This window comes from Arabidopsis lyrata (genome assembly GCF_000004255.2).
Source record: "Arabidopsis lyrata subsp. lyrata unplaced genomic scaffold ARALYscaffold_3, whole genome shotgun sequence".
NCBI classification, from domain to species: Eukaryota; Viridiplantae; Streptophyta; class Magnoliopsida; order Brassicales; family Brassicaceae; genus Arabidopsis; species Arabidopsis lyrata.
In genome coordinates this window covers 21,832,591-21,854,884 of record NW_003302553.1, presented here as the reverse complement: position 1 = coordinate 21,854,884, position 22,294 = coordinate 21,832,591, and the positions used below count along the sequence as shown (strand labels likewise).

At 34.5% G+C, this 22,294-nt stretch overlaps 5 protein-coding genes and 1 long non-coding RNA gene across 9 annotated transcripts; 3 read left to right on the top strand and 3 right to left on the bottom strand.

The window, feature by feature from the left end:
• The first annotated feature begins 947 nt into the window (after positions 1 to 947).
• Positions 948 to 5,641, top strand: LOC9320109 (protein NLP1). Of its 2 annotated transcripts, none has more exons than XM_002886054.2 (5): positions 948 to 1,255; positions 1,707 to 2,693; positions 3,061 to 3,108; positions 3,189 to 4,200; positions 4,503 to 5,641. In XM_002886054.2, the coding sequence occupies exons 2-5, from the start codon at positions 1,845 to 1,847 to the stop codon at positions 5,336 to 5,338; spliced, it is 2,745 nt and encodes a 914-aa protein (XP_002886100.1). In that variant the 5' UTR covers positions 948 to 1,255; positions 1,707 to 1,844; the 3' UTR covers positions 5,339 to 5,641. The 2 variants fall into 2 exon arrangements, with proteins under 2 accessions (XP_002886100.1, XP_020886766.1); XM_021031107.1 differs by lacking the exon at positions 948 to 1,255 and adding an exon at positions 1,310 to 1,496.
• Positions 5,642 to 5,779: 138 nt separating this feature from the next.
• LOC9322166 (pentatricopeptide repeat-containing protein At2g17140) lies at positions 5,780 to 9,754 on the bottom strand. Of its 2 annotated transcripts, none has more exons than XM_021031108.1 (3): positions 7,239 to 9,754; positions 6,719 to 6,940; positions 5,780 to 6,210 (listed from the first exon to the last, which is right to left on the bottom strand). In XM_021031108.1, the coding sequence occupies exons 1-2, from the start codon at positions 9,734 to 9,736 to the stop codon at positions 6,814 to 6,816; spliced, it is 2,625 nt and encodes an 874-aa protein (XP_020886767.1). In that variant the 5' UTR covers positions 9,737 to 9,754; the 3' UTR covers positions 5,780 to 6,210; positions 6,719 to 6,813. The 2 variants fall into 2 exon arrangements, with proteins under 2 accessions (XP_020886767.1, XP_020886769.1); XM_021031110.1 differs by having other exon boundaries at positions 6,725 to 6,940.
• Positions 9,755 to 10,114: 360 nt separating this feature from the next.
• Positions 10,115 to 11,986, top strand: LOC9320108 (isocitrate dehydrogenase [NAD] regulatory subunit 2, mitochondrial). 2 transcript variants are annotated; one of them, XM_021031754.1, is made up of 4 exons: positions 10,115 to 10,718; positions 11,057 to 11,284; positions 11,365 to 11,443; positions 11,533 to 11,986. In XM_021031754.1, the coding sequence occupies exons 1-4, from the start codon at positions 10,209 to 10,211 to the stop codon at positions 11,805 to 11,807; spliced, it is 1,092 nt and encodes a 363-aa protein (XP_020887413.1). In that variant the 5' UTR covers positions 10,115 to 10,208; the 3' UTR covers positions 11,808 to 11,986. The 2 variants fall into 2 exon arrangements, with proteins under 2 accessions (XP_020887413.1, XP_020887412.1); XM_021031753.1 differs by having other exon boundaries at positions 10,116 to 10,718; positions 11,045 to 11,284.
• A 148-nt stretch (positions 11,987 to 12,134) lies between these two features.
• LOC9322165 (lysM domain-containing GPI-anchored protein 2) lies at positions 12,135 to 13,820 on the bottom strand. The gene is made up of 4 exons (XM_002883994.2): positions 13,061 to 13,820; positions 12,729 to 12,849; positions 12,435 to 12,625; positions 12,135 to 12,348 (listed from the first exon to the last, which is right to left on the bottom strand). The coding sequence occupies exons 1-4, from the start codon at positions 13,716 to 13,718 to the stop codon at positions 12,248 to 12,250; spliced, it is 1,071 nt and encodes a 356-aa protein (XP_002884040.1). The 5' UTR covers positions 13,719 to 13,820; the 3' UTR covers positions 12,135 to 12,247.
• A 4,418-nt stretch (positions 13,821 to 18,238) lies between these two features.
• On the bottom strand, positions 18,239 to 18,679 carry LOC110229676. Its single transcript, XR_002333065.1, has 2 exons — positions 18,606 to 18,679; positions 18,239 to 18,547 (listed from the first exon to the last, which is right to left on the bottom strand). It is a non-coding gene; the product is annotated as an uncharacterized LOC110229676 (long non-coding RNA).
• LOC9322164 (probable cinnamyl alcohol dehydrogenase 1) lies at positions 18,538 to 20,908 on the top strand. The gene is made up of 4 exons (XM_021030343.1): positions 18,538 to 18,721; positions 19,967 to 20,095; positions 20,228 to 20,513; positions 20,598 to 20,908. Exons 1-4 carry the CDS (start codon positions 18,627 to 18,629, stop codon positions 20,757 to 20,759), a joined length of 672 nt encoding a protein of 223 aa, XP_020886002.1. The 5' UTR covers positions 18,538 to 18,626; the 3' UTR covers positions 20,760 to 20,908.
• Positions 20,909 to 22,294: the final 1,386 nt, after the last annotated feature.

The window sequence follows — 22,294 nt, the reverse complement described above, 5'->3', positions numbered from 1 at the left end:
CAATTTTTATTTAATATAATTTCAATTTTTAAGGATGTGAAGAGTAATTAAAGAATTTAATGACCTTTGGTTTGGTCATGTTCCGGACGCGGCTAATGGGAATCGGACTATGGCTCCTCAAATCATTGAGGGCCATTTTGATCATTTAACTAAGCCCGACCCTTTGGAGATTATAGGTAATTGATGTCGATGTACATATATCTACACAAATATACAAGTTTAACCATAAAATTTGGTTGAATGACGAACCTAAGAAGATGAATGATTTGTTCTGTTCGCTTTTTGTTCTTGTTTTGTTTTTATTGCAGTTTAGACAAATGTGTAACATTGGGAAGTTCACAACCTGTCTAGTTAGCACCCAGCTTATATAGTTACAACATAAATAACATTTTCGTCATGAAAATAATAAAATGACGAAATTTTGGAACATAAATAGCAATTTCATGTTTGACCCAGAAAAAAAAGAAGCACTTTCACACGTAAATGTAGAATCAGGAATCATTCTGCCATTATGCAATTATGATCATAGATTCCAATGCCATACAAAATGTTTTATACTTTCAAACTAGGGCTGATGTCAGAAAGAATATTAATATAAGAGAAATCGAAAATAAACTATTAGAGGTCAAAAACTATATTGATGAACGAACCTGTTCAACACGAAAGACATGTCTCCTCTAATAAGAATCTTGATCCGATTGATACAGCCAAGTTCTCTAACCAATGAAACATTAACGCCGAATAAAACAATGTACGCATACGTAATCACCACAAAATGATTAATAATAACCTCATATCATTAATTATAATAATCTTATACTGTACTAATTAATCATGATTAGGGGGCAACAAAGAGAGCAGGACATCAACCACACGATTAAGAAAAGAACATTTTATCATCTCATCAGGCTCCTAACCAAAATCTTGTTCTTTTTTTTCCTTCTTTGATCTTTCTTGCAGATGAAAAGATTGATTTGTCTTTGAGAAACCAAGAGACTCTGTTTACTTTTTGTTTTGTTTTGTTTAGTACAGGTACGGACAAAGTTGTATATAAGTGTGATTAGAACAGTGGATGCTCTTATCACGGGTCCACTTGTTCTCTGGAAAGTGAATCTTGAAGCCCATAATCATATCTTTAGAGATTAAAATAGTGTTAATCATTCACCTTCACCAAAAGTATTTCTGTCCAGAAGAAAAAGAAAAGGAACACCATTCAACAAACAGAGAAGCTTTCTTGTGATAAGAAATTTCACAGGTTTCTTTTTTTGTTTATATATATTCCCAGATTTGATTTTGCTTTTTTTTTTTTTTGTGTATGAAGAAAGAGAGAGCAATTACTTTTTTAAATTACACAGAGCAAAATCCAATCTGTGTTTCTTGTCAATGTTTTTTTGTTGGTGCTTTCACTAAGTGTTCTTGGGTTTAGGTTATAAACCCAAAGTGAAGTTTTTTCTGTTTCTTTGTGCAACAAATCTTGATAAAGTTGGTAACTTTTGGTGAAAATCTTACCCTTTCATAGACAATCAGATTTCATTTCGTTTTCCATGTCCATAGGGGAGAATTTTGGACTTGAAATTGATGGCACTCTACTTTGATTGATGGATACCTTCTTAAGTCAACTCTTCATTGAAAGCGAAGCTACTTATATAGATTATATAACATCTCTATGACTTGAGTCTTTGATAATGTTTCTGCCACTTTTTCAGATTGGGTTTTAACATCCCAAGGAGAGCACTTTGTCTTGTGTCTATTCATCTTCAAGAAGCTAACCACAGTCTCTGGGAACTTGGGGATTTGGTAGGATCTGTTAGATGCTAAAAGAATAAAAAAGGGAATCTTTAGATATGGAAGATGATGGTGGTGGCGATGGAGGTGAAGGAAATGGTGGGTTTTCACCTAATTCTAGCTTTGGGGCATTCTCTGACACGGCCATGGATTTGGATTTCATGGATGAGCTCTTGTTTGATGGATGTTGGCTAGAGACAACAGATAGTAAGAGCTTGAACCAGACAGAACAATCTGCTTCAGCTTCTACCGCCATGAATGACAATAGCCCTTTCCTCTGCTTTGGTGAGAACCCATCTCAAGATAATTTCTCTAATGAAGAAACAGAGAGAATGTTTCCTCATTCACCTAGTTACCAGGCTGAAAAGTTTCTCCTCGAAGAAGCTGAGGTGGGAAAAAGTTGGTGGATTGCCCCAAGAGCAAGTGAAGGACCTTCTTCCTCTGTGAAGGAGAGACTATTACAAGCTATTAGTGGTCTTAACGAGGCGGTGCAAGATAAGGACTTCTTGGTTCAGATATGGGTGCCAATTCAGCAGGAAGGGAAGAGCTTTCTGACCACTTGGGCTCAGCCACATTTATTTAACCAAGAATACTCCAGTCTTGCAGAATACAGACATGTTTCAGAGACTTATAATTTCCCGGCTGATGAGGGTATGAAAGAATTTGTGGGTCTTCCTGGTCGTGTTTTCTTGCAGAAGTTGCCTGAGTGGACTCCTGATGTGCGGTTCTTTAGAAGAGATGAATATCCACGCATCAAAGAAGCACAAAAGTGTGATGTTCGTGGGTCACTTGCCCTTCCTGTTTTCGAAAGAGGTAGTGGGATTTGTTTGGGTGTTGTTGAGATCGTCACAACAACTCAGAAGATGAATTACCGGCAAGAACTTGAGAAGATGTGTAAAGCTCTTGAGGTTTTTCTCTTCCTCTCCGTTTTGCCTACCTATAGATCCTGCAACTCTTACCTCACATGTGTAGACCCATTCAACCATTAAACCTTATGCTTGAATGTCTCTTTCACTGGATGGCTTTCGCTGTTTGCTCATTATTCAATTCCTCACGTTTTGTCCAGTTTTTTTGGTTTTCTGTACAGTCCAACAGCAGGATCTTCAGTTCAATTCTGCATATGTTTGTACTGTCATTGTTCTGCATCTTTCTTTCTGCATCATGCCTCTTCCTGTCAGTCATTCAGTCATACTCTTCCTTTATTAATGTCTGTGATAACAGTGAGAAGTTTTGTTTGTGTGTCACAACAGTCTAAAGACGCTGCTGTTTTTGCAGGCCGTCAATCTAAGGAGTTCAAGTAACTTGAACCCACCAAGCTCTGAGGTGCATTAACTGGACTCTTAGTTCATTCAGCTCCTAGAAACAACGATATGCATTGCTAAGGTCATACCCCTGTGTTTCAGTTTCTGCAGGTCTATAGTGATTTCTACTGTGCTGCATTACCTGAAATAAAAGATTTCTTGGCCACAGTCTGCAGATCATATGATTTGCCTCTAGCTTTGTCATGGGCTCCATGTGCTCGGCAAGGGAAAGTTGGCTCCCGACATTCTGATGAGAACTTCTCTCAGTGTGTTTCAACAATCGATTCTGCTTGCTCTGTCCCTGACGAACAGAGCAAAATTTTTTGGGAGGCATGCTCTGAACACCATTTGCTCCAGGGGGAAGGCATTGTTGGGAAAGCATTCAAGGCCACCAAACTGTTTTTTGTGCCCGAAGTGACCACATTTAGCAAGACCAACTATCCTCTTGCACACCACGCCAAGATATCTGGACTACATGCTGCTTTAGCAGTCCCATTAAAAAGCAAATCTGGTTTGGTTGAGTTTGTGTTGGAATTTTTCTTTCCAAAAGCATGCCTTGACACTGAAGCGCAACAGGAAATTCTTAAGTCACTATCTGTGACGCTGCAGCAAGATTTCAGGAGTTCAAATCTTGTCATTGACAAAGACCTGGAGTTAGAAGTCGTATTGCCTGTTAGAGAGACAATGCTCTTCTCAGAAAACCCGCTAAGTGGAGCAGAAACCGCAGAGTCTTTGACAGAAATTGAAATGCAAGAATCCTCATGGATCTCCCACATGCTAATGGCAAATGAGAAGGGTAAAGATGTATCACTTTCTTGGGAGTACCAGAAAGAAGATCCTAAAGAGCTCTCATCTGGCCGGGAAAACACTCAGCTTGATCCAGTCCCAAATAATGTTCCTTTAGAAGCTGAGCAATTTCAGCAAGCATCAACTTCAGGACTCAAAGTCGACACAGGTCCAAGCACTGAATCATCTTCGATTGGTGGGGGAAATATGTTAGGCAGTAGGAAACCAGGGGAAAAGAGAAGAACAAAAACAGAAAAGACCATTGGCTTGGAGGTTCTTCGACAATACTTTGCTGGAAGCCTCAAGGATGCAGCCAAGAGCATTGGTGGTAAGAAATTGTTGTACACTGCTGGTGACATAGCTCCACTCTTTATGATTTTGATTCTTATTGTATCTTGGGAAAAGCATAACCAATAAGTTCATTAGTCAAAACCCAAAACATCCCAAATGAATATGTTGAACAAAAATTCATGCCTGAGGATATGAGAAAACTCCATGGCCAATATACACAAATATCAGATGAAACCAGAAGTTTGTCTTACATTATATATGGCAGTGGATCATTTTCGTCTTGCCTATTTATCCGTCTCTTAGACAGTGATGTGACACGGTTTCGTTCTTATGTTGCAGTTTGTCCAACTACCTTGAAAAGGATATGTAGGCAACATGGAATAATGCGATGGCCCTCCCGAAAAATCAAGAAGGTTGGGCATTCGTTAAAGAAACTCCAACTTGTTATGGACTCTGTTCAAGGTGCGCAGGGCTCTATCCAACTCGATTCATTCTATACAAGCTTCCCAGAGTTGAACTCCCCAAATATGTCTAGTAATGGCCCTTCCTTGAAGAATAATGAACAGTCAAGTCATTTGAATGCTCAAACCGATAATGGTATTATGGCAGAGGACCCCAGGTCACCATCATCTTCTTGCAGCAAGAGCTCTGGTTCAAGCAACAATAATGAGAATACTGCAAACATTCTAGTTGCTGAGGAAGCTGATGCAGTGTTAAAGAGAGCTCATTGTGAAGCGCAACTGCATAATGTGAATCAGGAGGAAACAAAATGTCTTTCAAGAACCCAGAGCCATAAAACATTCAAGGAGCCTCCTGTTCTTGAAAATTCATCTCCATTACCAGGTAGTAGCAACAAGAGCTTAAGAGCTGGAGGTGCCATCAAAGTGAAAGCGACATTTGGTGAGGCCAGAATACGGTTTACCTTGCTCCCGAGTTGTGGCTTCAGAGAGCTGCAGCAAGAGATTGCTAGGCGTTTCAACATAGATGACATTTCCTGGTTTGATCTTAAGTACCTGGATGATGATAAGGAGTGGGTTCTTCTGACATGTGAAGCAGATCTCGTGGAATGCATCGACATATATAGATTAACACAGACTCACACAATCAAAATAAGTCTGAACGAAGCTTCTCAAGTCAAGCTAAGTGGTTCTTTTGGTAGCACTGGTCTTTCCTGAAAAACAATCAAAGAAGATTGTAACTGCTAAGCACCAGAAGATTCTACTGATTTTTTAGCTTTTGTAGAAATCTCACTTACCTTTTCAGCATGGGAATCTTGTGTAAACATATTTCCATTGCCCTGAACAACATTTTGGAAGTGGCAGTAGTAACTGGTCTCCTGTATTGCCCTAGCAGATTTTTGTATAAAAGAGATGCATTCCATAAACTTGTATTATATGCATGTACAATCTTTATTATCTGGTTTCTCAAGCTCTGCAAGACTGCAACTATGGCTATTGAAATATATTGTGTTTCACTTATATATTTTTGGGACATGTCTGGTTACAGGATACTATCTAATCCATGATTGCATTGATGTACAAGGAAAATAATGTGCCGGAATTCAAGAATATCCACTTCATTATAATAATTATGAAATTAAACACTTAAAACTGATCTGGTAAAAACAGGAAAAACATTTATGTATGACTATGTTTCAGAAGAAAACAATTTTCAATAAAGGAGCTAAGTTAGCTAAACATTTTGTGGTCTTCCACGTTTTAACAAATTAGCGCTTTGTATATCCCCACTACGAACTCCTATTGTTCTAGAACCAGAAAAAGTGCAGACGAAAAGCACAAGAATAGTAGTAGCTTACATTTTCTTCAATAATGTAGATTGTGTTCCTCCCACCCAAAATTCAAAGTTGGCTTCAAATTCATGATTAAAGCAGGCAGCTCTTATGTTTACCCACCAATGTCATCTCTTTCTTTGACTTCAATGCACACACCCTGAAGGCAATGTTTCCTTCGAATACCCCTTGGAAACTTCGTTCTTATAAGCATATCTGTGTCCAGCCATGTAGTCTTGTCTGCTTCTACCAGCATAGCTACAAAGACCGGAAAACAGAATGTGAAGGTCCAACTCTAAAATATTGTTCCATTGAACATGAAGGTTATTAAAAATAGATTGGATTGCAAATCCGTGATACTTTTATCACAGGGTTACATTTAACTTTGTTAGAGAGATAGATCTCTCAAACTATACTGCTGTACATCACAAGCGACTATAAGGCTAACATCTTATACATGAGCATGAAGACAATGATCAAAAGAGCATGCCACTCAATCTTATTCAATTATAAAATTATATACTCTACGTAACTTCAAATTTTCATTGTCCAAAGGAGGATGAAGAAAGTTAGTGCTGTAAGGTCATACTCTACGTTACTTCAAATTGATTATTGATTTAAAGAAAAAAAAAATTGTTGTCCAAAATATTAGATGTCTCTACATAAGAAGGCTGTTACTAGGAGAAAATAACTGACATCAACAGTTCTCTTTCCTATTTGATCGTCCTTTTTGTTAGTTTTTTTTTTTTCAGTCCTAGTTTTTTACCTTTACCTATCATCCTTGATGAGCTGCACTCAAAAACTTGCTTGACCGTCATCTGAACTTTCCCATCAGAAAGAAAACAGAGTCATGCAATATCCTTAACCATCGTCCTCCCAGTAATCTAAGTAGTCAACTCTCTGAGGCTGAAAGCTTGATATATCCCCTTGACCCCATCCTTTTTTAACCCTTGACAGAGACTTTAGCGCAATTCCACTACCGTCATCTCTGCAAAATAGCGATTGATAGAGAAAACATTCATTAGGTTTCAAAAAGTAATTTAAAACGATTCTCACAATGTAAATTCACTTGAAACCCAAAGGTTCTACTGCCTAATCATATACACGGATGCTTACTCCAAATCTTAGAATCTTTTTCTTTCTTAAGAAACCAGAACTTCAAAAAGAAAAAGCAAAGAACTACGAAACCTCCAATAAAAGCATCTTAAAATACCGATTGAAATGGCGCCTATAACAGGAGAAACAATAAAAGATGACAAACCAGAAGGAGAAAGTGTCATCCATACCTGTGTAATATATTCTGCCAGTTGTTACCACTATACTTATTATGCTTTTTCTGGTGTATATCCGTTGCATTTGGATCGACTTTGTTTGCTACTTCACCAACCGAAGCCATTTCCATCATCTTCTCAGCAAAATTATTTGCCTCTTTCTTGTTTCCCATCTTTCCTAAGCCATCTATCACAGGCATTAATGCCGCAGGGTCAAACCCATATCCTTTGTCTATCATCTTATGCAAAATTCCACTAGCTACTTCTAGCTCATCCTTCTTACACAAGCTCACAACAAGATCTTTATAAAGAAAAGTCCCCAACTCAAACCCTCTATCTAAAACAGCTTCAAGCAACTCCGTAGCCTTTAATAGTTGCCCTGCAGCAAGCAACTCATTGAACATCAAGCTGTACAGGCCTTCCTTTTGTCCACAGATACTTACAGCAGTCTCAAACACTTCTTGGGCCATGTCAAAATCAGGGACCTTACAGAACGCTCCAATTAAATATTTGAAGGAAAATACATTTGGGGCTATGTTCTTTTGCATCATTTCATCCAGGAGGTTAGTTGCATCTTCAACTTTTCCTCCCTCACAAAGATACTGGATTGCAGTATTGTAGGTGCAGATATTAGGTGAAATGCCTTTTTCTCTCATCTCATCCATCAGTCCATGAATTTCAAAAATCTGGTTTTTTATGCCTAAGCCCAGGATCAGAGAGTTATAAGTCTCTAGGCTCTTATGACAACCTTTCTTCTCCATGTCTTTGAGAACGCGAAATGCAGATGATATTTTCCCCTGTTTGCAGAAATGATGGATGAAAATGTTATATGCGAGAGAGTCTGGTTGCAGTTTTTCTCCCATCATCTCGGCAAACAATGTTTTGGCTTCAGCAAACCTTCCAGCTTTGCACAAACCATTAAGTAAAGTTGAATACGTGATCAGGTCAGGCAAACAATTATTCTCGATCAAGCTATCATCCACCAGGCCGATATATGAATTGCCTAGGTTACCAAGAGCAGCGCTTCCATGCACCCGCATTCCCTTAACTATCTCAATAGCTTTATCTAATTCCCCACTTCCACAGAGTCCGTCAACGATAATGTTGCAGGTGACAGTATCTAGTCCATAACCTTTTTCATTCATCTTTCGCAGCAACTCTTCCGCTTCAGATATTCTCCCCATATTCCAAAGGCTATGGAGCAGAATATTGCAAGTATAAGCATTTGGTAAGCAATTATTCCTCATCATCTCCTGCAACAAGCTTTTAGCTGCATCGACTTTCCCAACACTGCAATAACCATGTAGGAGGCAGCCATAAGTTACAGCATCCGGGGAAACACCATTTCTTTTCATCAAACCAACGATAGTTTTTGCATCGGATAGCATGCCCAATTTACACAATCCATCCATCAAGATATTGTAAGAATAAATACTTGGCCCTATTCCCTTATCAATCATTTGCTTTAGGACTGTTTCCGCCTCTATAAACTTCCCATGTCTGACCAAACCCTGCAGCCAAATATTGTAACTCTGCAAGCTAACGAGATCATCATTTTCTCTAATCGACTCAAAGAGGGTCTTGGCATCCTCCAGCAACCCTACCTTGCAGAAACCTTTCAACATCAAGTTATACGTTATACTATTGGGACGAGGAAGACCCAGATACTCATCTAGCTCCATATCACTGAAAATTCTAGACGCGTCCAAAACCTTTCCTTCTTTACAAAGAGCTGATATCCTAGAGTTGAAAGTTACAATATCAGGAACCAAACCTTCCTCCCGCATCTTCTCCACCAGCTTTTCAGAATCATCATTCCTACCTTCTCTACAGAAACTCGAAACAATGGTGTTATACACAACTTTATTAGGCAAAACCCCAAAACTCTCCATTGAATTCAACAACTCCAATCCTTTATCAGTCAAACCAGCTTTACAATACCCACGAACCAAAATCCCAAAAGTAAACTCATTTGGCTTACAACCTTTCTCAGGCATTTCGTCGAACAACTCTCGAGCAGCATCAACACAACTTGAATCACACAAAGCACGTATCAAGAGATTAAACGTATAAGTCTCTGGAGAAATCCCACACAAAACCATATCTTTATACAGCCACGAAACGAACTCTACACGTCGTTCCCTTATACAACTTTCAAGCAACACATTATACAGATAAATCCCAGGTTTGTTCTCAGGAAACCGCGACCGTACGAATTGAAACTGCGGAAACGCTTTGTCAATGTGATTCGATTTCGCAAAGATTGAGACAACAGAGAGAAGAGAGGAAAGTTTCGTCTTTTGAATTGACGAAGAGAGTATAAGATTGTGAAGCTCTTCGATTTCTTCGTGCATTTTGGCTCGAACCAGGATACAAGCCATGGTAGGAGTCGCAGCTAAAGAAATGCCATGGCTTTCTTCTGAAGGAGAAGAGAAAATCCTCTTGAAGATTCTCCATGCTAATCTCGGATTGTTAGTGTTCTTCAACAAAGCCTTCACAAGAGATTGTTCCATGAAACTACAGAACTCAAAAATTCAATTTTCCAAATTGGTCTTATAAGCAAATAGTAAATTACATACGGATCAAAACGTATAATGTTAAGAATTTGAGGACTATTATGTAAATAACAAAACATGGTTTTCTCAATTTGGTCTCAATTTCCATAATCAGATTATAAATGGACCAAAACGTAATAATGGTTAAATATTTTTGGCTAAAACGTACAATGTTAAGAATTTGGGGTTATTATGTAAATAACAAAACATGGTTTTCTCAATTTGGTCTCAAACTGTATTCAAATTATAAACGGACCAAAACGTAATAATGGTTAAATATTTGGGGCTATTATGTAAATAACAAAAGTTAATAGACTAAAAGTAAACGCTTTTCTTTTCTTCTTCATTCGTTCCAAAAGTCGCGACTCTTCTTCTTCCTCTGACGATCATCTTCTGAAGAATCTGATTCCGATCAAAATCACAGAAGAAGATGTCTCGCCAATCGATTTCACTACTGAAGAATCTTCGTAGTATCGCCACCGGTTCCAAAATTCAGACCCGATCCGTGACTTACATGCCCAGACCCGGCGACGGAAAACCACGACCGGTAACTTTAATCCCCGGAGACGGAGTTGGTCCGTTGGTAACAAACGCGGTTGAGCAAGTGATGGAAGCGATGCACGCTCCGGTTTACTTCGAACCGTTCGAAGTTCATGGAGATATGAAGAGTTTACCTGAAGGATTGTTGGAATCGATTAAGAAGAACAAAGTTTGTTTGAAAGGTGGGCTCAAGACTCCCGTCGGTGGTGGTGTGAGTTCTCTCAATGTTAATCTGAGAAAGGAGCTTGATCTTTTCGCTTCTTTGGTCAACTGTTTCAATTTGCCTGGTTTAGCTTCGCGTCATGAGAATGTTGATATTGTTGTGATTAGAGAGAACACTGAAGGTGAATATGCAGGTCTTGAACATGAAGTTGTTCCTGGTGTTGTTGAGAGCCTTAAGGTGAATTTTCTCACTTTTTGATGAATGTGTTTTGGTTACAAATGTGATTTGATTGATATGTATCTGCAAATTATCCATTAGGCTTAGTGATTTTAGGAGAGTTAGAAAGTTGTGGCCATTTGTGTTCTTTAGGTTGCGTTCTTGGCGTCTAGAATCGAGTTTAGATGCATAGAATCATGTCTTGAAGTTGATTTATAATGAATGCTACTCACTGTTAATTAATCTGTTATGTCCATGAACTTGTCTACATTCATGGATGTACATTGGTGAATCTTGTTTTATGGTGGATCGTCTTTAAGATGTCTCTGATGCTAATGTTATGCTAGGTGATCACAAAGTTCTGTTCGGAGCGTATTGCAAAGTATGCATTTGAGTATGCTTACTTGAACAACAGGAAGAAAGTTACAGCAGTGCACAAGGCCAACATCATGAAACTGGCTGATGGTTTGTTCTTGGAATCTTGTCAAGAGGTTGCTAAGAAGTATCCAAGCATTGCCTACAATGAAATCATTGTTGATAACTGTTGTATGCAACTTGTAGCTAGACCAGAGCAATTCGATGTCATGGTAAAAAAAATTCAGCACTTGATGATGCTTGGACTATAGATTCCATGAATTCGGTTTATTTACATGAATCTGCTTTGCAGGTGACGCCCAATCTCTATGGTAATCTTGTTGCAAATACTGCTGCTGGTATTGCTGGAGGCACTGGAGTCATGCCTGGAGGTAATAATAATTTTTTTTTTACTCTGATCTAATGTACAAGCACAATAGAGAAGTAGATTCTCTTGCTTATGCTATGAAATTTTCTACAGGAAATGTTGGGGCTGAGTATGCAGTCTTTGAGCAAGGTGCATCAGCGGGAAACGTGGGGAAGGACACGACGGAAGAGCAAAAGAATGCAAACCCTGTGGCTTTGCTACTCTCATCAGCCATGATGCTTAGACACCTTCAGTTCCCTTCTTTTGCTGACCGCCTTGAAACCGCTGTGAAGCGTGTTATCTCTGAAGGAAAGTGCCGGACTGAAGATCTTGGCGGAAACAGTACGACTCAAGAGGTCGTTGATGCTGTCATTGCAAATTTGGATTGACTTGACAATTCCAAGTTCCCTTGCGTAATCATCAGTCACACGTCAGTATGATTCACACTTACCGGAAATACTTGTAATTTTTCACATTCTTTCGAGATAACTCAAATTGGGATTTAAAATTTCGAGAAAAATAACATGGTTTTTTATTTTGTTTTGTTTTAGTTTACAAAAGTTGCGAATTTTCCTTCTTTTTGTTCATGTAGTATGCAAAGTGCAAATGCCTCAGTTTCAGAGCAGTACTTTTTGAATAATGAAAATTACGCTTTAACTTCATATCAAAGCTTTGCTATTTTTTAGTTGGTAACAAATGTGTCAAAAGCTGAACTGTTTCCAATATAATAATTGTACAAGGACGTGCTGCTTCATGTGAGAAACAATGTCTTTATTTCAATCCGGACTGTACTTAGATTCACACTCATAAACACAACAACAAAACATTACTAGAGAAGACAGAGACAAAGCAGAGCACACTGAATCAAAACCATCACGAAATTGAAGCTTGAGCTGAATGTTGATGCATAGTTACCAGGACCAGCAGAATCTGTTCATTAAAGAGTAACCATGTTATTAAGTTATAAATCGCCACTACACTATAACCAAATGAGCAGAAACCTGGATCAAACAAACCTGGACAAGTTGGGGAAAGTGTGGTGAAGATGGTCTGGTTGGAGTAACCAGCATATGTGCAAGAACGAGGTCCGCAAGAGCTGCTAGTCGTGTTGCCTAGAAACAAACTCTCTGCTCCTTCGCATCGTGAAGGCGGGCAAGTTGGCCATGTTGAATTCGAAGGCCTAATCTGAGATGGTTCACAGCTTAAACTGATCACAAAAGACAAAACCAAAACCATCAGAATCTAACTAAAAACCAAATCTTATCATATGGGACAAACAAAACACAACTCCAAGATTATCCATCACTTACGTCCAATTCTTTAAAGCGTCACAAGAACACTTGATGCAAGTGTTTGCAGTGAAGGCGTATGAGTTGTTAGACAGAAGCAGAGGAGCATCCAACGAGTCGTTCCTCACAGAAGAGCTACAAGCTGCAAAATAGAGTTCAAAGTTCATAACTTTCCTTCAACCCAATCATCAATTAGTAACAAAAACTCAAACCCATTTAGGTTTGTCCAATGAAACTACTAAAGTCAAAGACTTTTCAATGAAATTTTCGTTTATCTAAACCATCATCCAATAAAACTTCTACAAGTCACAAACTTTCAAACTCAAAAGATCCAAAATTTTCAGTTTTTTAACCTTTGAGAGGGACGTTGAGAGGATTATCAGCAAGAAGCTGAGAGTCACCGATGATTCCATTAAGCTGAGCCAGCGTCGTGTTGTCCGTTCCAAACTGAGCAGCGATCTCACGGAGAGAGCTCCCTAGTTTAACCACGTGTGCGTAGTGAACAACATCCTCACCGTTCAATTTATCACAGCTACAAGGCAAAGGGATCCAAAACTTTTGACCGATTTCGATTTTGTTTGGGTCAGGGATTTTGTTAACCTCACTGATCTTCTGATACGTAACGAGACCACCAAAAATCTCAGTTGCGACGAAAGAGAGTGTGTCGTCTTTCTTGATAGTGTATTCGATGTCCCGGTTCGAGACACCGGTTCCGTTAGAGCAAGAACAATGGATTGGGATACGTACGACTTGGTTCGGGTTCACGCGTTGGTCACGTGTGGTGTTAAGTGGGAGATTGTTAGCTCCGAGGATCGAACGGAGGTTCTTGACGGCGAAAAGGGTTTGGATATTGCGCAGCGTTGTTGCGTTCTTGCTTGAGTAACCAACGAGAGATAGACACGTGGAGGTTGAGCCGCTGCAATTGAAGTTTCCGGTCATTTGGGCGGAGAGCGTGAGGAAGAAGGAGAAGGAGACGAGAAGATTGATAAGGGTAAAACGGGAAGTTTCCATTTTTTAGGTTGCCGGAGAGTTCTCTCAGATGGGTTTTGGTTTTTTGGAAATAAAAAGAGTTTCGATTTGTGAAGATGGGGACAAAGAAGGGTTGACCGAGAGAAGACTTTTTTGAGTTTGACTTTTTGACTTTTTGTGGGAAATTAAATGAGAACAGTCTGGTTTCACATTGTTCCCTTAATTGAAGTGTTGGCCATTTGGCATTTGCCCGGCTTTGTCGAGAGAAAGTTATTTATATATGATAATAAATATTGACTAATAAGCAATAATAGTCGTTTTAATTTTAATTTTAATTCAATTTTCAAGATTTTAATTTTCGAAGTCTTTAAATCACAAAGCGAGGAAAAAAGACCAGAAGATCTATAATGAAATTTGTCAGTTCCTCCGATAATTTGCGAACCTTCTGTTCTCGGATTTCATCGGCGTAAAGAAGAAGTTTGACACAAGTAGTGATTTTGTAAGTCTTAATGTTTAATTTAGGTTTTCGTTCCAGGGTTTCAATCCCACCAGCTCAATTTTCGGGAAATTCGTTTCCGCCGGCTCAGTTCCGAGAATCCATTCTCATTCGGCTTATGTTTGTAATATTTTGTGTGAAATTCAATAAAAGTTTTTTAGTGAGAAAAAAGAGCATTTTTATTAGTTTAGATATTCAAATAGTACTAATATTTTAATATGCTTAATTATATATTTAATTTTAATTTTAAACTTAAAATGAACTAATTAGAATAAAACATGTGTAAAGAAGGATTCTAATTAGTAGATCAAAAGTTATAAAGTTATCTCTTTCTCTTTCATTTTTTTTTAATAATTATTTGAGTTGAGGGAGATGTCCTTAGCTCTTCAATTGAAGACTGAAATAAACGAGCATAGAAATGACAAGTGATTAAGGTAATGATGGTTTAGACTCGTCTACCATTCAAGTGCCTAGTAGGAAATGAAAAATTATTATCTTATCAATGAAATATAATTCTAGTACTGCTTTTTTTTTTTTTTTTGCTTAAAGTCGCATTAGTTCTTATTTGAATTTAATTTTAATATTTTTACTGTATCAAAAACTTTTGGTGTTGTTTTATAAATATGATAATTTTTTTTTACTTGTAATCTGTTATACAAAGATATTTTATATAATGAAAGAAATCTTATATATTTCTAGAAAATTTAAATAGTTACGAAATTAGGAAAATCTCTTATATTAATTATTATCGATAAATTAATACCTAGGTAAATTAATAAAATTTTACGGTCCCAACATTATTAATTTATTGAGGTTTTACTGTAATACGGTTTGATCAAAATCGAAATATCATAAATGAGCCGTATCTAAAATGTAAATTATTTTGAGTTAATTAAGGAAATTAGCTATATTTTGAGTTAATTTAGGAAGTTATTTTTTTTTTAATTTGTAATTCTTTGGTTATTAAAATAGAGATTTGTTTGAACTAATTACATAATTAAGCAATTACTTGCATAATTGAATATATTATGAACATATCTTTGGTATATAATAATACCAATTTCAACATGTGCGTAGAGACAATATTTTCATTTTAGAATCCAAATAATAAATTTGCCTGCACAATCCATCATTCGTTATTTTCAAATTTACTTGTAGAATCAAATTTTCAAATATTTAGAGGTGTCAAAGTCAAACCTTATTTAAACCATGTTATCGTACCTGCCATCTATTATAAAGATCATAACTCTTTAACCTGACGTCTCCTATAAATATTTTAAATATATTTGTTTATAAAATCAAATTAGAGTATTTATAGTTTTTAGTTTTTTGATCTATTAAATATTTATCATATTCTTCAAAAATATGAATTCAAAATTTACTTTTAAATGTTCCAAATTAAAATATTTTAAAATTTTATTGTAATATATAAAACTATACATTTTTAAAAAAGAAATGTATGAAATTGAATATAAATATTTAAATTCCGACCCGTTATTCAGTCGAAATTTTTGTTGAATTTATTTTTGTTTAAGAGAAATATATGACTCAAGTCTTCAAGTCTGAATTTTTGACTCTTTATAATGTTGTCTTAATAGATTGAACAATTTATATTTGTTTTTAGAAATTCAAATCATGGCATATACATAAAAAATATACTTTATATTATTATATGGATATGATGATTTATTTGTTTCACAAAAATACAATCATATAAAGATTAGAGGTGATATATAATGATTAATAACAAATTAATATGGTAAATTAGATTTCAAATCTGATATGTTCAATTTGATTGGTTATTCCTTTTAAAAAAATTAATAATGTATTTTTGTTTTAAATTTAATGAAATTAAAATTAGTATTTGACTTAATTATCCTTAATGAGCTGAATTAATTTGGTCTTTAAATTTTTATTTCTAATGGCATTTCTAAATAATATTTTACAAAGGACATTGCTATGTTTTTAATAGTATATAGGATATAATCATAGTAGAAGTGGATGTTAAAGAAAAAATTTCTAAACCGAATCATTATACATAAATAACTAGGATATGACCCGCGGTATACCGCGGGTTAAATATTTTTTTGTTTGTGTTTTTTTTTTTATAATTTGATTATTTGTGCTATATATATTAGATTAAAATTTTTTTTGTTTATAATCTTATGATTGTTTGTATTTGGTTTGTAATAAAGTTAGATTTTACCCGTGGTATACCGCGGATTGATTTTTTTGTAACTAAAAAGTTTTAATTTTAAATTGTAGTTGTTTTGTTAATATTGTTTGTTTTGTTTAGTGTTTATGATTGTATACTTGTATTTATTTGTTAATTCTAGTATTTCACCCGTGGTACACCGTCCCGTATTAATATCGATCGTAACCCGTCCCACCATATAACTCCGTCCGGTGAAATTAAACATCATTTTATTATTTATTTTTTAAAAAATATTTTTTTTAGAGACATAATTCGAGTCAATTTAAAGTTTTCTTACAAATGGTTCCCATAATATTTAATTTTTAGTTTTTATAGAACTCAAATACTATTAATATTATAAATGTTTTACAGAATTTAAATATTATAAATACTTTAAACGTTTGATAAAGTAAATATTTCTAATGTTGTTAATATATGATGTATGTGTGATCTATTTAAAATAGAAGAACACTATATATTAGAATGCTAATAACATTAAAAAGTTTGTGTTAATTAGATAATTGGCTAGAATTAAATACTAAATAAATAAAATTGAAAGTAAATATGGAATTAGTTACATGAAAATATTATATCGTCAAAATTATACTCCCTCTGTTTCAAAATATAAGGCGTTTTAGCTAAAAACACGTCGATTAAGAAAATCTACTTTTTAAAAGTTCAGCCAATCATAAAAGAGACTGCATAATAAAAATAATCATAAAATATTAAAATAATATATAATTTGCATAGAAACTTGAAAACGACTTATATTTTGAAACAAAAAAGTTTCTCCAAAACGCCTTATATTTTGAAACGGAAGAAGTATAATACACGTCCAAGAATTATTTTCTTAATATTAAATCGGATTTTTATTGATTGTGTCATTAATTGTTTTGTAATCCGACCGGAGGATATGACGAATTGAACTGAACCGATGCGATTACCATTAAGAATTGATGTGGTCAGATTGAGAATTGGTAATTGATCTCTAAGACTTCTTCTTCTTCCTCTCAAGTAAGCTTCTTTCTTTGATCTTCCTCGTTTAGTTTCGTTTCTAATCGTAAACTTTCTTTGATTCATTATAATTTGCTTGTTATGATGTTTGTGAGATCGATAAATCCAATTGTTCCAGTTCTATTGTAGATAGTTCAATTTTGATTATAGCTATGGTATCGTTGCGTTGAGTTACCGATCTTCTATTATTTCTCCTTTTCATATTGTTGTTTGGTTTTAAACATTGTCATAATCTGTTCAATTTTTCCAAGATGTTCCTACGTTGGTTGAGTCTCTATGATTAAAAATCTGTTCAATTTCTCAAAGGTTTTTTTTTATTTGTTTGTTTTGATTAGTATAGCTTATTTTTGTGGAATGGTATGTATGTAAGAGAAATGGCTGAATTTAAGGTAGTAGTTCCAAGAGTCTGTGCTAAAAATGATCAAGAGGCAAGTGGAATGGACATTGGTCAACAAAGATGAAGCTGTAGCTGCTAAGAAGAAGAGTGTTGAGACCCGCAAGCTCATCTTCAAGAGAGCTGAGCAGTATGAGAGAGAGTATGCTGAGAAGGTAAAAGGAACACACTTGTGTTGGCTTTGCTAACTAAGATGACTGTTGTGTTGTTCATGGATGTTCTTATATTATATGCTTGGTTTTTCAATGTCTAGATAATGAGTTGATCCGATTGAAGAGGGAGGCTAAGTTGAAAGGAGGATTCTATTCTTAAAGAACATTTTCATACAATGGAGTACAAACAGATAAGTCTTTCATTAAAATCTTATTCATTCATTTATCTCTCTATTGGGTAAGAGTATAGATGTAGGCTAGGGGAAGATAGTATCTTGTCATATTAATTCTTCATTGCCTACACACATAAAATTTCTTGTTGAAAACAATTTATAAACATAGATTATCTCAAATCCAAATCCAACTAATACTTAAACAAAGCTTTCCAGAAGAAACACAATAATTATATATATATATATATATATATATATATATATATATATTTTATGAAGAGGAATGTATACAATAGTGTAATTTAGTACTAAAACGCAGCCAAATGCCTTACATAGAAGGATTGAAACAAAACCATTTATGTGTTTCCTTTTTATTGCCACTCTTTCATCCAACAGATCGGAGCTAGACTCTATCGTTGCCAAGCATGTTTTTTTGTTATCTACAAATCTGTAGAAAAAAAAATGAATTTGGAAACTAACAATAATATTTGAGTTTAGAATCTCACCATTTTTGGCTGTGTATTGCCATGATGCAGGATCTTAACTTGGACTCGTCATGCAATTTTGTAAAGCCGTCTCCAACCATGGAGATATTAAAAAGCTTTCATCGTCAATGTAAAAGGTAAAATGTTTCTGATGCGATGGTTTTTTTTTTCATGTGTTGACATGTTATTTATAGATGTTGTAGATGTTTAGGGTTAGGTTTGATTGTAAAGCGAGAAAATCTTGGTGATCAAGTTCAAAATCTTGAAAATCTCGCAAATTAATATTAATGCCAACTATATCAGGCATATTCTCTAGATAATGCTAAATATTATTGTAAACGAAAAAGTAGGTAATGTATATGTCACATTTTGCAGTTCAAAGTCGAAATATCTCTTACCATTTTTATAGGAACAAATTTGATTTTCATATAATTTGATTTACCAAAAGAGATATATATAAAAATCGTCGAAATTAAGGTATATTGTTAGGATTCCATGTTTAGTTGTTATAATCGTATAATTAATGATGTAATTATTGTCGTTTCTTTTTGTAGAAAAAATCTTACCAAAAGAGATTATACATAATTATAGTCAAAATTTGTGGAAGAGATTCCATTGTTAGGATTTGTTAGATTAGGAAAGTATCTTAGCGAATATTGACTCGAATTACTTGAATTTCTTTTTGGCAAGTCTCATTTAAAAGAATCCGAGAGATGTGATTGGCCATTGAGTCGGGTCAAAAAAAAATCCGGGTCAAAATCCTACTAATTACCCGACCCGATTGGAAATGAGCAAATTTGTACTTCAAAAATGTTAAGTAGATTATTTGTGCAGCCTCCACCATCACATTTTTTTTTACAAAACAAGATCATAAACCAAACCACAACAAAAAATTTGTGCTTTGGTTCGGTTTGCTACATAAACCTAATATACAAACCGAACCAAACCACAACAAAAAAATTTGGTATTCAAATACCATTCGGTTTGGTTCAATCGGCAAATTTGAAATTAGGGTTCGGTTATTGGTTTGGTTTAGCCGAATGGAACTGTTATTTCAAAAATTATGAATTAACCAAACCAACCTGAATTTACCTGTTTTTAACAAGAAAACCAAACATAGTAGTACAATTCGGTAAAAAAGTAACTAAATTACCTGAGAACCGAATTGAAAAAAGAAAAATTGGTTAAATTTGGCAAATATTTTGAAACCCAAACCACCCAAAAAACTGCATAAAATGATGCAAACCGAAATAACTGAATTCTCAAACCTAGTTATACGTATATGTTTTAGTTAAATGCAATCTTACCATGATATCTCCTAATGTTCAACGATTCAAAGTTGGAGACCATGTTGGTGTTAGAACGTATGTTAACTCCTGCAGGGAGTGTGAATATTGTAACGACGGACAAGCAGTTAATTGTGCAAAAGGAGTTTTTACTTTCAATGGTATCGATCATGATGGCTCTGTTACTAAAGGAGGCTACTCCAGCCACATTGTTGTTCATGAGAGGTTAGTATCTGCTTTCCTCTCTTTCCATTTCATACTTTTGAAACTTGTGAATGAGTTTTTAAGTATAGAAGGGAAGCAAATGATTTCTGAGTACTAGTTTTTTTCCTGTGTTTTAATTATTGATTACAATAGGTACTGCTACAAGATACCTGTGGACTATCCCTTGGAATCAGCTGCACCATTACTCTGTGCTGGAATCACGGTTTTTGCGCCTATGATGCATCACAATATGAATCAACCTGGTAAATCTCTTGGGGTGATTGGGCTAGGTGGTCTTGGGCACATGGCAGTTAAATTTGGCAAGGCTTTTGGACTTAGTGTTACGGTTTTTAGCACCAGCATTTCCAAGAAAGAGGAAGCTTTGAATCTGCTGGGAGCTGAGAATTTTGTTATCTCGTCTGACCATGCTCAGATGAAGGTAGTAAAATAAGTTTTAATATCTTTGTGATCGTCAGGAATGGAACCAGAAACTTAACTTGTGAATCTACATTTTTACTTGCAGGCACTAGCGAAATCTCTAGACTTTATCATTGATACAGCATCTGGTGATCACGCGTTTGATCCTTACATGTCTCTCTTGAAGATTGCTGGAACTTATGTCCTGGTTGGTTTCCCAAGTGAAATTAAAATCAGTCCTGCCAATCTCAATCTCAATCTACGTTAATATCTCGAGGACGCTAGAAACTTTCCGCCAAATTCCATAACTGTAGACTTTAGAATCGATTTGTATCTCACGAGCCTTATAAAAATCTACCAAAAAAAGATGAATTTTCTTGTAAAACTTTTAGAGTAATGGAATTAAAATTCTTTAAAGGTTGTTGGGTCAACCGGGTCCAACCACGGTTCAATTGATTAAAATTTATTTAATATATTTAATATTCATAAAGATTATATAGTTTTTAGAAATATAAAATTAAAAGTAAGCATACTATATTTAATAAATATATAAAGTCTAACAATAATAATAAAGTGATTCAACATTTTAAATCCAACTAAAAGGTCTAAAATCATAACAAAATACTAAAATAGTTGGAGATATCATCAATGATGGAATCTATATATATAATGGGAGAGTTGTCTCTCCATCTAGAGTATCCACATCATCATCCAAATCATCATATTTTAATTTTATGTGGGCTCCACATATTTTATTTATTAAAACAAAAACATTAAAACTATAATTAATTCACACATTTTGTAATTTATATTATTATATTTTATTAAAAAAACAATAATTTACAATATAATAACTTAAATATTAAAAAAAGTTAAAAATAAATAAATTTATAATACAAAATATGAAACTTTTGATTAGAGATTGGATAAACATAAAATTAGATAATTGTATCTTAAAATATAATGAGTAAATATTCCTAAATGACTAGAGATATAAAAAAGAACCTTATCATATATTTAATGATAAAACAATCATTTTTAAGAATTACAATTATTTAGTAGAATAAAGAAAAATAAGACTTAAAATATATTAAATTTAAAGGTTTTTACTAAAAATAAAAAGTAATTCATTTATGAAAAATACACATTTAAAATTTTTTAAAATAATTTTTAATGTTAAATTATCAATTCATGATACCGATTAAAAATAAGAAGGACTAAGTACATATTATTATTTATAATTATAATATAATAGTATAAATAGTTACATTAATAAAAATTTCTATATTATCAGGGTTTTCTAAATTAAAATGTGGTGTTTTTCTTTAAAATCAAATGAATACCTAAAAAACAAAAACTAAATATTAATCAATGTTTATGACATTTTCACATAGATCAAAAAATTTAAGATGATTTGAAATAAAACAAAAACTATCCGAAACATTACAAATAAAAATAAAATAATCCAAGCGAATAAGAAACTGTGTAATAATAATATTTGCGAATGCTATTTGGAAATTAGAATAGTAATGGTATATTGAAAAGTTTTTAATTAGAAATAATAATTAAGGATTAAAAATGTATTTTAAAATCAGAATGATTTATATGATTCGTAAGTTACGTTACGAAAATCAACATTAAGAATATTATAAAGAATCATAATATACGTCAAATTATTTATGCGAATTTGTTTTTTTTGTATTTTTCAAACGGTCAAGATAAAGTGCAAAATTTGATGTTGAAATCTGATGTTTGTGAATATGAATGAGTCCATGTATGAGATTTGTAGTTTATAAAGCAATT